At 58.8% G+C, this 16100-nt stretch overlaps 1 protein-coding gene across 1 annotated transcript in view; it reads left to right on the top strand.

Annotated features, from left to right (window-relative positions):
• The first annotated feature begins 11605 nt into the window (after nt 1-11605).
• The window catches only part of CABP1 (calcium binding protein 1), a 9080-nt gene continuing 4585 nt past the window's right edge, over nt 11606-16100 (top strand). The window contains exons 1-4 of the mRNA XM_004709570.4: nt 11606-11844; nt 14793-14823; nt 15055-15198; nt 15960-16069. Coding sequence (XP_004709627.2) covers nt 11665-11844; nt 14793-14823; nt 15055-15198; nt 15960-16069 — 465 coding nt within the window. The 5' untranslated portion in view covers nt 11606-11664. The remainder of the gene's footprint in view (nt 11845-14792; nt 14824-15054; nt 15199-15959; nt 16070-16100) is intronic.

Genomic DNA, 16100 nt, shown 5'->3' on the forward strand with positions numbered 1-16100 from the left:
CTGCGCCCCATGCTCAGCTCCGCCTTCGGCCAGGTAAGGGCCGCGCCTCCCAGCCGCGCTCCCTGGAAAGGCGCTCGGGACCCGGTCGCAGCGCGGTGCCCATCGCCCTCCTCCCCTGCCTGCGCTCCCCGCTCACGCTTCTGCTCCCCAAGTCTTGCCCCAGCCCAGCCCCGCGACCTGGCCGGCGCTCCCGGTCCCCCGGAGCCTGATTCAGCACCCTGGGCGCTGTCCACTCCACGCTTCCGGCCTCGCCGGCGGACTGCGTCGCCCCGGTCAGGATCTGGGATCGCCAACCCTGGAAGCGGGCACCCCTCACCGCCTATCTGGACACTTAGAGGGGCCAAGAAGGGGCGCTCCGAGCAAGCGGTGCCAAATCTACTCTTTTCGTGTTTCTGGCCACTACCGCCAGTGAGCAACTTCTGAAAACAAGGGTTGGGGAGACCAGAGCGAGGGGCCACAGAGACTTGCTTGGGCCAGGGACTGTCGCCATTGCTGGCAGTGGCCTCAGAAGGCTGGGAAAGCAGCCTCGAGCGACAGGAAAGTTAGGAGCGCTCAGAGGAGCCTGGGCGAGATGCTGGGAGAGATGCTGGGTGGGCAGGGCGAAGCCCAGGAGCACTGTGGACGCCGAGGAGCTACCGGGAGCTTGTTGCTGCAGGAATGCCATTCGGATGGCACTTGGGTAGTTTTACAGTCATGCTCAGAGACCCCCACAGCCTGGAGACGTGTGCATCCCGGGCTAGAAAGGTCACTAGGAGGTCATCAGTGTCCTCCTCCCCAGGCCTTTCCTCCGTCTGCCCCACAGTCAGAATGCAGGTTCACATGTGTTCACGGGGGTGGGAGTAGGTGGGGGGGGGGGTGCTGCCGGGAGGGAGGCTCTGCAGGAAGGATGCTGCAGCCCTGAGTCCGTAATCCAGGCTGAGCCGTTGGTGCAGCAGTGAGCCAGGTCTGCGGCAGCAGCAGGGTGTGATGCAGAGAGCTGGTGGGGTGTTTGCCGGGGCAGCTGGGCCAAGTTGCCAAGCTAGAGCTCACTAGCCTAAGGAAGCTGTTTCAGGCTCTGGACTCAGCTGGGCTGGGTCAGAATTCCAGTGTGTGTGTGTGTGTGTGTGTGTGTGTGTGTGTGTGTGTGTGTGTGTGTGCTGATTGATTTAGATCTGCATACTCCTTTCCAAATGATTACTCTGCAGTGTTTGGGACCGGTGGAGGGCTGAGGCTGTGTGTGTGGTGGAGTGCAGGGGAGCCGCCGAGGGGGCCTCATTAGCCAGGTGAACTGGAGGCAGTTCTGGGAGCAGGGATCTGGATCCCAAGCTGAGAGTTAGTGTGGGGAAGATAAGTGGAAAGAGACATTTGCCAAGGTGGCTGACATCCCAGCTAGGGCTTGGAATGAGAGTTCACCTTTCCACCCCAGCCCTGAGGCTCACTCTGGGATCCTGTTCAACTCCATCTGTGTCCCGTATGTATATATGGGTGGAGAGGCCATTCTCAGTAGAGGGCTGAGCTGGAATGAACAGGCACGAAGCCCTGGCACCAGGAGGGGGTGGTACCAGGGCAGGAGTGGTATGTGCAGGGTATGTTGTTGGCGCAAACCTTTCTGGAACCCCCACTTTACCCCACACCTTTGGTAGGCACTAGGAGCTCACACGTGGCTGTGACCATCGGCTCAGTGTTGGCAATGTTGGTGAGGACGGTGCAGGCTGGGGCAGCGCTGGGTTCTGGTGTTCACAGGTTCACTCTGAGTTGGTGGCATCAAGTGGCAAGAACAGCAGGAAAAACAGCAGAGGAGCCCTGGTGGCACCGTGGTTAAGTACTTGGATATCAAAGGCAAGGTTGAGGTTCAAACCCCTTGGGCCCTCCAAGGGAGGAAAATGAGGCCGTCTGTTTCCATACAGATTATAGCCTGGGGAAGCTTACGGGGCAGTTCTACTCTGTCCTATAGGGCCACTCCGAGTTGCCACTGACTCCGGGCTGGGTTTGGTTTTGAGAGAGGGACTAGTGGACAAGACTGCCAGGCTCTCGGCCAGTTTGGAGCATACCACCTGGCAGTTTGGAATTGTAGCTAAGGGTCCAGCACCACACACATTGCCTTGACTCTTGGTTCACTCCTAACCACAGCCAGCTCCTGGGCAGAAGGTCCTTTCTCTCCAACCTTGTGGACACTCACGTGCCACTGGCCCTCCTCACTCTGCATCCTCAGTCATTCACGGAAGACTGGGCTCCAGCCCAGTGCTCCGAAATGTCCCCAGGGTCACCTGAGTCAGGAGGCAGGCCCTTGGAAGGTCCCATAAAATATTTACGACCTTCCTCTGGAAGCCCCGGCCTCGGGAACCGACCACAGGCTCTTTCCTTAAAGCCCCACTCATTCACAGGGACTTCCTGTGGACGACATCTGTTTAAACAGCAACCACAGCAAACCCGGACTGGGACGTTGCTGTCAGAGCAACAGTCCCCGGCGACAGCATTGAGTCTCCCCGCTGTCCCTCATCTCAGCATTTCCGTCTTTTGAGACGAGGCCGGAACCGAGAGAAGGGAAATGACGCGCTAGAGACAGATACATGCAGATAGCATCTGCCGAGGGCCACACAGAGCCCTGGGGAGGGATATTTCCATCCCTCCCAAGTTCCACTCTGTGACCTTTCGGTCCCGTTGCGTCAAAATCGACTCCGTGGCACACACAACAGCAGCAGCTTAACCTCATTAAGCCTCTGTGTTTGTGTTTCAGCTACAGAGCAGGGATGAGCAGAGGCCCTCAAGGGCTGGGGGCGATTACAGGGCATACGGAGATGTGTGCAGGGTCTGGCCCCACGCGTGGCTCGATCGGCTGTCACTGCCGTGTGTGTTATTGGCAGGCTGTGCTGAACTCCTCCTCCCTGTTTGTGAGAGAGCCAGGCAGACTCACGGTGACACGGAAGCTGTGCCCGGGCCAGAGGCCTCTGTCAGGATGAACAAGAATTAGGATTCTCCCAGCGAACTCGCAGAGCTCACTTTCTGACTTCAGGGAGGGAGACAGCTGGTGTGGATGCTGAGTCTTGGAATGACAGTTTGGGACAAGGACAAGGTGGAGCTGCAGGTCCCAGCCCCCATGCCTTTACTTCCTCCCTTTCTGACTTGGGGCCAGGGGCTCTTCCTCCGGTCCCACTTTTACCACTCTTATTCCTATAAGACCGGCAGGACTGCCTGGCAGAGTTCTTGCGATGCTTAGACAAGAGGAAGGCTGCCAGGTGCCAGAGTGCCTCTCCCCAGGGTCAGGATTAAAGAGGAGGACCAGGAACATGATGGGGGGGCGGGGGGGAGGGGCACTTCAAAGGCGGGCTGGGAGGAAGGAGTTGCACTCCCCGGGGCTTTCCCTGCCTCTCTTGGTGCCCAGGGAAGGGCATGCCCCTCAGATGCTTGGAGAAAGATGCCATGGCAGCAGTGAATACAGAATAGGCCTGGTTTGGTACCAGTCTTGGCTTTGGATCTTAAAGACATAAGTTAAAACAAGGCTTCTGCCCCTGACCCAAAGCTTGGGAAGATACTCCCCTTGTAGAGGAGACAAGTATTAGAATGAATGAACGAATGAATGAATGGCCTGTCCAGCCTTCGAACCGCAGAGATTTCCCAGTTCTTGTGCCTTAGACGGAGGAGAGGTCGTGATGATGGAAGTACTAGCTGACCAGTCACAGTAGACCTGTGTCCTTCCTCCCTCATGCCCCACTCAAGTCTCTCACATCATCTCTCCCAAAGGGCTAGCAGAAGCTCCCCTATGGCCGTTCCTCTGGGGCCCGAGGAGGAGAAAGAGGTGACCAGCTCAGGGTTAACCTCGTCATGGGTGGTAGGAGCAGCCTGGCACCAGTTCCGGTGGGAGTTTTCCAGGATGCCCAGGTTTGCCTGCAGTTGATTTTGTAAAGCAGAGAGGACCCTTGAGATCTCAGCCCAGATCCCCACTGACCAAGTATCTTCTCACCACCTCATCAACCCCATGATTCAGGGCCGAGGGTAGAGCCTTAAGAGAGGGGAGGTCTGTCTTGTCTGAAGGTCACACAGTAAGAAAATGGAGAGACTGTGATGAGAACTGTGGTCTGCCTGTCCCCAAACATACCTGTCCAAGTCCTGCTGATTTGGTTTGGGTGGTGGGACTTACAGTGACTATAAGTGGGTCCCCTATCTATCGGCAGCCTCCACCTACTTTTCTCCAAGTGTCTTGGCCCGAGGCTGCCCTCCAAGTTCAAAGGCTGGTGGTACAAATGATCAGGGCCAGAACTGGCCAGCCTCCTAATCAGGGATCATTAACAACAGGTTTATCCTGCTCATCCCGCTGATCTTATTATTCCTGTCCAGAACCCAGAGTGTGGCTTTTGGAGGCCCAGGGGCTACTGCTACAGTAATGAGAATGGGCAAGTGCATATGTTGGTGGGGGGTGGGGGAGTGGGCAGGGGGGTGCTACATGGAAATTCTCCAATCCTAAGGAAGCCCCCTCGACCCCCCTGAATCTTATTTCCTGCCTCCTGCCAAGGTTACCAGCTTGCCCCTTTCACTCAGGACCACTGGTGTCCCACCAGCCCGTTCCAAATGGAAACACGGCAGCATTGGGCCTAAGGGCCCCTGGAGTCCTGGGTGCTCTGCGTTTCATGCCAGTGTCAGCCCCCCTTCTCTGACTGCCCCTTCCACCAAAGCAAGATGGGATGTGTTCAAAGTCTACTGTTTGTCCAGGGGGCCTGGATCTGGGCTTCTGGCTCCCATTTCCAAGGACAGAAGAAGCATAACCCAAGGTTGGGAAGCTAGTGCTGTGTTCCGGGCGGGCCTGCAGGGGGCAGGAGTCACCAGGCCTGCCTGAGTGGGTGCCCAGTGACTGGCTCCTGAACACACACTGACACACATACCCCCCCACACACACACATCACACACACACATACCCCCACCACCACCACACACACACACACACACACACACACACACACACACACACGCTTGCTGCAGGTGGTGCTTTGGGAGCCGTCCAGGTGGGGAAGGACCCTTTCTCTGTGCTAAGACCTTAGTGTATTTTATCGTGTTATTTCCCAGTGTGGGGGTTTCTGGCACAACACCAGCTCCATCCATGAAGAGACTGAGGCTCAGAGCAAGTTACTTATTAGTCACCAGGTAGCCAGGGCAGGATTCCTCAGTCTGACTGACTCCACGGATGAAGCGGTCAGTCCCCGGCCCTGGTAGTATCTCAGCAATGGTCAGAATAATTACCCAGCAGAATTAACCAGCATGACTACTCGGTCAAGGATCCACCTGGACCCCTGACACCAGCATCTTGTGGGGAGCATCCACAGTTCTAGCCTGCCCTCAGCCTTGAGTCCATTAGCTGTTTACCTTCCTAGCCCAGGGGCTTGCACCTGGGCCCTAAACAAGCTTCCCTCTGGGGTCCCTGGTGAGCACTGGTCTTTCTAAGAGAGGGTCCCCTGAGGGCCACGTTCCTGGATTTTGTCAAGACTTCATGATCCCTGCACAGTAAGTCAGAGCCCTCGGCCTCGTGCTCAGAGTCCCACGGGTCCCCTTCCCTGCCCTGGTCTGACACCGACTGAAGTGATGGTGTCTCTGGCTCCCCGGTGGCTGGACTGGAAGTTCCCTGAGAGTCGGTGTGCCGTTGTTCCCGGGGCCAGGCACAGCGCTGGGATCAAGTTCCCATGGTGCCCACGCATTGTCCCAGAGACCCGAGAAGCCAGTGGGGCAATCGTGGTTTTCCAGCCCAGAAGTGTGAGGCGATGATACCCAGGTAGCCAGATCCTTCCCAGCCTGAGTTCGTGGCTCTCCCTGTGAGGGGGCCTCTTTCCTGCTCAGTGGGTGAGGAAGGGTTTAGGGCTGGTCTGGAAGAGGCTGTCTCTGCCAGCTGCACTTGCCTGTTCCTGATCCTTAGGCTCCCTGGGGCTCCTCCTTCCAGCTGGAGAGGGCCGCTGTCCTTTCTGGAAACCCCCCTCTGGAGGTTGGACCCAAGGCAGGCTGCACTCCCTGACCCTACCCAGCAGCAGCAAAAGCTGACCTCCTACAGGGACCTCTCCCCATCTCTCTGGGGCTCCCACCAAGCCATCGCCCCTCCGAGGAGCTTGGAGGGAATAGCCTGGAGCTGCGGACCCCCAGGCTGCATCTGTCCAGGGGGGTTGGTTGCTCTCTGGCGCCCCTGCTGGGCAAGGCTGGTTCGCGGAGAGACGGGTTTACCTGGCTGGGCCTGGAACCCGAGGACACTGCAGACTTCTGAAACTGCAGAAGATTCCAAAGCGAAGCCCGCCCCTGGAGGGACGAGGACGCACAGGCTAGTCACTTAAAGAAGTTCCAGGACGGGACCTCCAAAGTGGCTTTGTGCACCCAGAGGCGGGGGCAGGAGCGGATGTCCGCTGGTCGTCGCCCCACTGTGCTTCCCACCCACTGCAGCCACGAGAACAACGATGAGGCAAGTGTGAAAACTGGAGCGTGAAGTGATGGCTATCAGAAAGCCCCCAGCTCTCTCCCCACTGCCGGAAAGGATGGAGTCTGTCCAGTTCCCTGCTTTCTGGGTGCTGGTGTGTGCACATGTGTGTGCGTGTGTGTGTATGTGTGTGTGTGTGTGTGTATGCTACCCGGGGTTAGGAGCCCAAACTAGCCAGCTTCCCCTCAGGCTGCTGCCCTAATTCCCAGCCAGCCGCAGCTGCCTTCGCAAGCCCAAGCCCCCCTCACTGAGGCAATCTCCCTGCAGATTTGGCAGTGGGCAGAGGAGGGGCTAAGGGAGAGGAGGGACTAGAGGATTCCGCACTAATCTGCTGTAGATGACCCATCAGGCTGTCTCTGCCCTCAGCTCACGCCGCCTGCTGGGCCCAGCACTCTCCCTCCATCCTCCATCTCCTTGAGAAAGTAACAACCCCCCCACCCCCACCCGCTCAACACACACAATTCACGTCCGCTGCTGCCACCACCACCACCCCTCCAAGAAAAGAAAAATCAGAGAGCAGGAGCAGACAGACCAAGTAAGCCAACACGCAGGCTCTGCGCCATCCCAAGCCTGGCCTCCCAGCCCCGCGAGAGCATCTTTCATGGACCCAGGGACCCGAGAAGGGGCCGCCTCAGCTTAGGATGGGCAACTGTGTCAAGTCTCCCCTGAGAGATCTCTCAAGGAAGGTACGTCTCTAAATTCGCAAGCCCTGGGATGGTGGGGTCAGGGGATCTTGCCTCTGAGGAGGGGTGGACACCTGATGCTTGCCATCCTTCCCCGGGGCCTGCCCAGAGCGGCGGCGGCCCTGCTTCTGCCTCTAGGCACCCTTCTGTGACCGTTTCTCGGGTCCTGAAGCTAGGATCCAGGCTGTGCTGAGGAATCCGCATGGGCACAGGCCAGAGAGCGCGTCCCTCTGGACTCGGGACCATTCAGATGGAGGGAATGTGGGCGTGCGGGTACCAGGGTGGACCTTGGAGCGGACAGGGTCAGTAGAAGGGGGATTTGTGCTCTTGTTTGGTTTCAGCCATCTCATAGGAGGGTCGAGGGTCTGTAACCCTCTGGGGTGATCTTACCGGCAGCTGTGGGGTTGCAGGTGGAGTCGCTGGGAGGGATTAAGCAGCCCCCCACCCCTTCTACGCTGAAGCATCAGAGGGTCAGGCCAAAGGACCTCCACTCAGGCAAAATGGGTTCTGGGCCCCAGGTTGTTTCCATTAGAAAACTGGAGCCAAGAGATGAGGGGGCTGGGAGGTGCAGCCGTTGACTTCTGTGGTGAACATATTGCTGGACCACTAGGCTCACGGTCTTTTGCAAGATTCCCCTTTGGACGGCAAATAGTCCCCCTCCAGGGCGGTCTGTGTGCGCACCTGGGCTTGATCTCCAGGGCTTTCCCACAGTGGCTTCCGCCTCCTGTAGCTTTAGGGTCTCAAGAAGGCAGTCACCTCGGGGGCAGTGGCTTTGGTTTGGGGTTGATCAGGACACAGAAAAGACTCAGGGGCCATATAGGGAGGGAGGAGGGAGACTAGTGATGCTTCCCTCCCGCTCCTCCCTCTTCTAGACAAGGAATGGGGCTGCTGGACAAAGAGCCTCAGTGACACCCAGGACCCTCTGGGCAGCTTTCTGGGCTCTTGTCCCCAGCACCATCCTCCCTCCTCAGCCAGGCTGTCAGCCACTGCATCTAGGGCATCCCAGGCTTGTCTGCATGCCGTCTTCTTCCTATAAGTAAGCTGTCACATCAGCCTCGCCTAATCTTGGCTGCTCCTCGGCTCCTTCTGGGCCCCATGCCCATCATCTGCCATCTTCCTGGGGGAGCCTTCAGCCACTGGCACCGAGAAGCAGCCCCTGATCAGAATTCATCTAGGAGACTGCAGAGAGCTCTGGGGGTGGGGTGGGGTGGGGATGTCTGTCCAGAGTTTGAAGAAGTAAGGGTCGTCCTTCATCGACCTGTCCTTACACCGAGAGGCCTCAGAGTTAGGCTGCCAAGGTCTCCCCTAGCCACACGCCACCTTGGAAAGGTAGGTGTTCCCTCTGTGCCTTGTTCCCTCGCCCTCCCATGGGGACCGTCCTAAGGCGACTGAGCACTCAGGATGTGTCTTTGTCACCAACACCAAGCTGGCAATCGTTTCACTCTGGGTTCTTGAGAAGGAGCCAGAGGAGAAAAGGAAACTAGAAGAGGCTTTGTAAGGAGTAAGGTGAAAAGGTGGTGTCCTGGTTACACGGTGGGTTGCTAATTGCAAGGCCAGCCGTTCGAAACCACCAGCCACCCCGTGGGAGAAAGACGAGGCTCTCTACTCAGGTGCAGCGTCACAGACTAGGGGACCCCACAGGACAGTTCTACCTTGTCCTGTGCGTCGGCATCAGCTCGGGCAGTGAGTGTGGTTTTATGGAAGCTGAAAGGGCTAACGCCTCCTGCACTCCAGCCCAGGCTTTCACACCAACAACCAAGGTTGTCTTTTGCTGAGTCGCTGGACCTGTCTACCAGCCTGACCTGACCACCAGCTACTCCCCTTGGCTGTTGGCTGTGTGATGCAGAAAAGAGCTGGGCTCATTGCTGAGAGCCTTCCTGGGCCCCAGAGCTGGGCCTGGATCCGGGTCTGCGTGATGAGAGCCAGGCTGGCTAGGTGGGTTTAACTTTTCCCTCGGTGAGAGGCTGCCTCACACTTCCCTCGCTGTCTGAAATGGCATTCACCTGAGAGGTCAAGGCACCGATTCTCCCACCCCCGCCCCCATTCTGAGCTGCCCCTTTGGGCTCTTCTGGAAGGGCTGCAGAGAGAGGGTGCTTGACACCACATTCTCTTGGCTAGCTCCTGTTGCTAGAAAGCTGCCCGTCACAAGGCACACTGGCCCCTCCTGTTGCCCTGCCAGTCATGAACCGTCTCCGCGACGCCAGGAGACACTGTTAGCCTGTGGGCCGATGCTGACCCAGAGCAGGCTGTCTGGTGCCATCGCTGGCCAAGGGGAGACAGCAGCCTCCCAGGGCCACTTGGTGCCAGGCAGTGTTCTGATCCAGAGATGCAGGACGAGTCTGCCAGCTGCCACAGGTCCACTCTTCACGGGAGCAAATGCGTCTCCATCTTTGTCACTTCTTTCCTGATGGACAAGGGTCCACGCCCCACCCCCCACTTCTGCTGGAGCCAGAAGTCACGCCTCCCAGGCCCCTCGGGCACCTCCTAAGTAGTCATCGTCATCAGTGTGGCGGTCGCTGTCACTGCCGTCACCATAGCAACACCATCCCCGCGCTTCTTACCACACTCTAGGCACTATGCAGAGCTGTGAGATAGTCCTTCCGAGACTCCTGTGGGATGACTGGCAGGAAACTGGAGCCCAGAGAGGCAAAGCAACTTGCCCAAGGTCACACAGCCTGTAAGCGGCAGACCCAGCGTTTGCTGTCAAGACAGTTTGAGTCCGAAGCCAGGACACTAAGCTGGCTCCCGCTGTTCGGTGCCTCCTCCCTCCCGAGACTCAGCCAGAAACCCAAAGGGCTAAGTCCCGACAAACCTGTCTGTGCCGGCTTCTGGGGGTTAGACCACTGTGGACGGCCAGCTTCCTATGTCCCTCTCCCCGGCTTGGTCTCCTTGCTCTAGCTGCAGCCTGTGGCACAGAGGCGTGTGGGTGCAGAGAAAGTTGTGCATCTTAGCTCTCTTGGGCAGCCAACCAGAAGGGGCTCTTGGTCTGTCTGGCACCCCTGTGGTGGCATTCCCCAGCACTGAGCTGCCACACTCAGCCTGCACGAACCTTGGGCTGAGGTTCTCCACCTCGGGGCTCAGTTACTTCTTCCAGGAACTGGGACCCTGAACCTCCCTCCCCAGGCCTGCAAGAGGCTCAGCCATCTGGGATCAAGTGTGGGAGCTGTTTGTGTCTGTAGCCCCACAGCTCGGGGAGGCTGGGAGAGAAGCAGTCAGCGGGTGGGCTGTCCTGCTTCTCCGTCAGGATGGGCTGCCCTAGCGCCTAGGACTTTTTAGAACTTGGAGGAGCTGGCTGGAAGTGGGTGAGGCAGATGGAAGGGGAGGGTGTGAGGTTCTGGGGTTCTCAGACAAAGACAGCCCTCGCCATTTCCACTGTCCTATCCCCCTCCCGAGGCACCGGGCATCCTGTGGAGACCTTGTGGAATAGAATATGCTATGTCTGGACGCTGCTGGCGTACCGGGGGCAGGGCGGACTTTTTATAGCTGCATGGGAACCATCAGGGAGAAGGGGAAGCTGGCCGGGAATGGAAGCACCGCTATATTTGTTCAGGGGGCAGGGGAGGGGGCGAGCAGCCCCAGCCCCCAGAGGTCCAGCCTGCTGTGCTGGGCGGGTTGCCAGGGAGGGCGGGCAGGAGAAGAAGCTGGAATTGTGGCAGAGTAGCCAGCTGGTAGAATGGGACCCACAGCTGAGTGTGGTTCGGTTCCCCTGGACCTTCACCCAGAGGCCTGGCAGCCCTGGGCCCCGGGTCAGTAGCACTGCCCCTTCTTGGAGGCTCACACTGGCCGCTGGGCCCAGGGCCCACTTCTCACATCCGGTCTACGTCACGTCAGCCAGCTGGGCTCACAGCACCTACCTAGCTCTCACCTCCAGCTGAGTCTCTGCTCCTGGGCAGAGCTGATTCCCCACCCAGTTTCCAGTAGGACCCAGCTGAGGCAGGGTCAGAAGGTCGTCCGTGAGCTCAGAGCAAAGGCATTGGCCCTGGGAACTGTGGCAGCATCTTGGAGGGAAGGATGTTATTCCATTAGTCTCAAGTGAGCACTTCCGATTGGTTAGAACAGAAGCTTTCCAATTCCTATTGGCTAAGTCCAAAATTTTCCATTTCCTATCGGCTAAAACAGAAGCTTTCCACTTCCTATTGGCCAGGGCAGAAGCTTTCCGCTTCCTATTGGCTAGGGCAGAAACTTTCGACTTCCTATTGGCTAGGGCAAAAGCTCTCCTCTGCTTCTCTGAGTTTGTGCATGTGCATGAATGTGTGATTTGTGTGCACGTGGGCGTGAGTGTGTGGCATGTGTGTGTCACACTGTGGGCACCGCACCCAGCACCCCCAGGATCACCGGTCACATTCAAGGATCGGAGACTCCACCTGGTGGACCAAACTGAGGCCTGTGGTCACACACACCCTCTGAAGGGGTGCGTCACCCCACCATCTCTCTTTCTCAAGGCTCCTCCTTCGAGAGTCCTCCCAGGACCCGGAACCAGGCTGGAGCCAAGCAGGCCCACCTGGGTGGGGAGGTGACAGCTCCCTCTCTTTTGTGTTTGCTTGGTGCTGGCGGAAGATGCGTCAGGAGGAGAGGACCAGCTACACAGTGGTGCAAACGAGCGAGGAGGGACTGGCCGCTGACGGCGAGCCCCCGGGGCCACTCCTGATGCTGGCCCAGAACTGTGCCGTCATGCAGAACCTGCTGGGCCCTGCCTGCATTTTCCTGCGCAAGGGCTTCGCCGAGACTAGGCAGCCTGTACGTACGTAAGTCGGCCCTCAGAAGCCAGACTCAAGCCCGGCTTTGCAGGGCACGCGAGAGTGCAGGGAAGAAGAGGGGTTAACGTATCCAGCAGCCTCTGTCCCCCAAGAGATAGACCTCAAACCTCCAACTTGTGAATCTGGCCCCCAGAGCCTCTCACCCATGGCTCCCAGATGCTGGTAAGTCCCGCCAGGCGTACCAACAACGGTTCCTTGGCTGCTCTTGCCGTACTTCCTGCACAGTGTGCCAGAAACTGTGCGCCGGGGTTGATGGGTGGTCTTCTTTAAGCCTCAACAACTCCAAGAGGTAGGTGCCGGCACCACCCCTGCTTTACCAGGGAGGAAACTCGGGGAGGAGGGAGCATGCTCAAGTTAACAGAGGAGATGGCGGAGTCCGGAATCGAACCTGGTACCCTGACTCCACAACCTCCTGTGCCCCAAGGACGGTATCTGTCCACCGTGAAGCTGGAAAGGCGCTGTCGGCAGCGGTGACATCATCTGCCGCTGGCCACTCAGCCCCAAGTGGCCACGGCCCGTGAGCAAGTGACAGTGAAATGTGCCTCCGTGTGACTGAGGCACCCTAACTCCCATCTCAGTGGCCAGCGGCCACCTGGGGTAAACCGTCTGACAAGTAGCCCTGGGAAGGTGGCCATGGCGAGGCCACAGAGGCAAACATTTGGAGGGTTAGCACATGCTAACCTTGGCAGTGTCTCCCCTCACTTGATGCTCACACACAAGGGCCCCCGGGAGGTGGACACTGGTCCGGACCCATCTCAGGGACAGAAGGTGCAGTGCGCTCTCCAGCCTGGCTCTCCCAGGCACACCACAAGTACGGCTTTCACAAGCAGCTGCTGTGTTTCCTGTTTCTGCCTCCAGGGGGCAGCTCTAGGGAAAGGCTTTCCCCGCTCTGTGGGCTCTGGGGAAGGTCCTGGTTTCTTTTGAGCATCCGCCCTGAGCGGCCTCCTTGAGGCTGAGCATCTGCCTCCCCCATCGCCGCTTGCTTCATCTGTTGACGATCATGTACCTTGGAAGCGATTGGCAGAACGACCCATCCACTGAGAAGCCTGCCTCAACAATGTAACACAGACAATCCATTTAGAGTTTAGGATGGACTCTCTCTTTTTTTTTTTTTTGGTGTGTGGGGTGGGGCTGTGAGCAGAACACAATCCCAAGCCCTAGCACAGTCTGGAAGGAGCAGCTTTGGAGCGTTGTCCCCAAGTCTGCGTGCTTCTTCCGCCACTGCATCTTGGGAGAAACTCATGTGTTCTGGCATGAGCCTTCCCCCCACCCCCACCCCCCACCAGCACGCTCCCCCTCCCCTGCTCCCAGCCAGCCCCATGTCCAAGCACATTGGGGCCTCCCCAGTTTTGCATGTGCACACCCCCCTTGCCCCAGTGGGGAGGCTATGATCCAAGGGATCAGTGCCCAGCCAGGCACGCTCACAAAGGGCACCCCTGGGTGGTGCGAACAATGCGCCTGACCGCTAACCCGAGGTCGGTGGTTCGAATCCACCCAGAGGCAACCCAGAAGAAAGGCCTGATCATCTGCTTCTGAAAAACCTGCCCTGGAACACCCCATGGAGCACAGGTCTGCACGTGCACCGGCCTCTGCGGCGAGTGTAGACAGGAAGCCTGTCCAGGGGCTGTCCTCGGGTCAGCAGCACCATCATGTGCAGCCCTGGGGAAATGGGGGTGTGTGGAGGCATGCACGGGGCAGGAGAGAACTTGAAGTCCAGGTAGTTTGTCCTCCATAGTATCCCCCGTTCCCTGGCATGTGCTGCTGCCAGGAGTGTCCTTCCCTCCAGCCAGCTCCACAGCTGACTAGGAGCCCCTTGTGCCATGGCTGTGAGCAGCCTGAGACCCTCCCCCCAGCTCTCAGTCGAGCTCCACCCACAACTAGAAGCAGGGAGGCTCCCCTGGAGGGCCTGGGAGCTGGTGGCCTGCTTATTCCACGCTCCAGCGCCCTCTCATGGTCCTTCACTCAGCCCCTGGGAGCTGGGGGTCCCATGAGTTGTGGCTAAAAGACTTACAGAGTTCCCGGGTCCGGGGTACCTGCTGTGGGCCAGTGTGAGGTGGCTGGGCACCCATCCTGGCCCTGTTGGCTGGAACAATGGTGGTCCCAGCTGTGAGGCCCCCAGCTCCCAGGCTGTGCTTCTGTCCCGGGCCCCCTACCGGGACAGACAGACAGAGAGAGCTGGAGCGCTGGGGAGAATGAGCCCTGTGGACCTGCTCTGGAGCCAACTAAGCAGGGCCAGGTGGGCGCCGCGTCCAGTCTGTGCCAGTCCCCACGCCTGCCTCAGCTGGCCTTGCTTCCCCGAGCCCACTCTGGGGCGGGTGGTGGTGGTGCCAGAGCAGACCGGGACACCGCTGAGGCTGGCGATGGGCCACAACCAGAGGCACTGGTGACCTTGAGGGTCCAGGACAAAGATGGCATCAAATGGGAGCAGGTGGGGCCATGCTCTGCTTCTGCTTCCAGTGCCCCACCTCCTCTTCCTCTTCCTCCCTCTGGCTGCATGCCCACGGCCCTGCTCCCTCTGCCCCTAGCCCCTCTCACCAGTGCATTTGCAAGCCCCTCTTCCCTGCTCTCCAACTTCCTGCTCCTCTTTACCACTGACCTGGTTTTGTTTGCAGCTCTGTAACCCTCCCCCCACCCCATCCTCATTCTGGAAGGAGGGGCTGGGCATGCGGCGAGGCGATCCAGTGTCCTGGATGTGGGGTCCTTGACCATCACCTGTCCAGAGTCCAGGAACCCCCATGCCCATGCGGGGCAGTCCGAGATCACCCCTTTTTTCCTCAAGGTCCTGGTCTGGACACGCCTGCATTATCATCATCCCCACCCACCCCAGCCCGCAGTGTCCGCCGCTGCCACTTGGACACCCCAAAGCTGGGCATGTTGGGACTTCCAGGCACTTTGCAGTTGCTAACTGGACACGTTCTTTTCTTTCAGGACAGATCACTGCGGCCAGAGGAGATCGAAGGTAAGAGGAGATCGAGGGTAAAAAAATGGGCCCAAGGGTCAAGGTCGGCTCAGGCCTGGGGAAGGGAGGCAGATGGGAGAGAGACAGAGGCCTCCTGGGAAAAGGGCCCCTGGGGCTGAGCCCCTGGGTGAGTGAGCAGGCCCAGCACCCCACCCCGTCAGGGGGGGGCATGGACTGCGTTTGCCCAAGAGGTCCCACTCCCACCCATGCCGCCCATGTTCCTCCCCCCAGAGCTCCGAGAGGCCTTCCGAGAGTTTGACAAGGACAAGGACGGCTACATCAACTGCCGGGACCTGGGGAACTGCATGCGCACCATGGGCTACATGCCCACGGAGATGGAGCTCATCGAGCTGTCCCAGCAGATCAACATGAACCGTGAGCCCCACCAGGCTGCCACCCTCTCTGAGCCTCACTGCCCTCTCCTGGGAAAGTGGGGGCATGGTCGGGGTAGTCATCTAGGTGAAGCAGCCCAGGGCCTGGCACCCAGGAAGAGCTGGTTAGATGGGTGCCTTCTCTGTCTTGGGTGAGTTCCCCCATAAGCCAGCCCGCTCTGTGACTGATGGAGGAGAGAGAGCACCTTGCCTCCAACTGGCTCGAGGTGGGGGTGGCTGCAGCTGAACCTGCTTGGGGAGCTTGGGGAGTTCGTATCAAGCACTCACCCAGAGACCCCGCCAGGCCCACCTCTCCTGTGATGTATGCACCCAGATCCTGGTAGAGGCCGGTGAGCAGGTGGTGGGTGTTAGTGCTCCAGCACTTTTTCCAGGAGCCGAGCTTCCACGTGTACAGTGCTGCAGCCAGGAGGCCATGGTTTTCTGTGTGTGTGTGTGTGTTGTGTGTGTGTTTCCCTCTCTATCTGAAAAGCATTGCCTGCCTGTGACCCAAACACACCCTTCTCCTAACCATGTCTACTTCTGCCCACTTCCTGACCTGCTCCCTTATTCACCCCCAGGTCCCTCCGCTGAGTGGCCTTAGCAAACTACCTGTGTCTGGGTCACCTTTCTGGCCTTATGGGCCTTTGGTGATGGTCTGAGCCTGGCAGCTGAGCAGGTCAAGGTGGCGGTGGCGGTTCCCTCAGTTGCCTAGTTGGAGATAGGAAATGGGCAGGTGGGTGACCTAGCCCTTTCCTCTGTCCCCAGTGGGTGGCCACGTGGATTTTGATGACTTTGTGGAGCTAATGGGACCGAAGCTCCTGGCAGAGACCGCAGATATGATCGGAGTAAAAGAACTGCGAGATGCTTTCCGAGAGGCAAGTGGTGGGCAATGACAGCCGGGGGTGG

This window comes from Echinops telfairi, unplaced genomic scaffold, assembly GCF_000313985.2.
Source record: "Echinops telfairi isolate 266 unplaced genomic scaffold, ASM31398v2 ScPeMD7_7412;HRSCAF=8450, whole genome shotgun sequence".
Taxonomy (NCBI): Eukaryota; Metazoa; Chordata; class Mammalia; order Afrosoricida; family Tenrecidae; genus Echinops; species Echinops telfairi.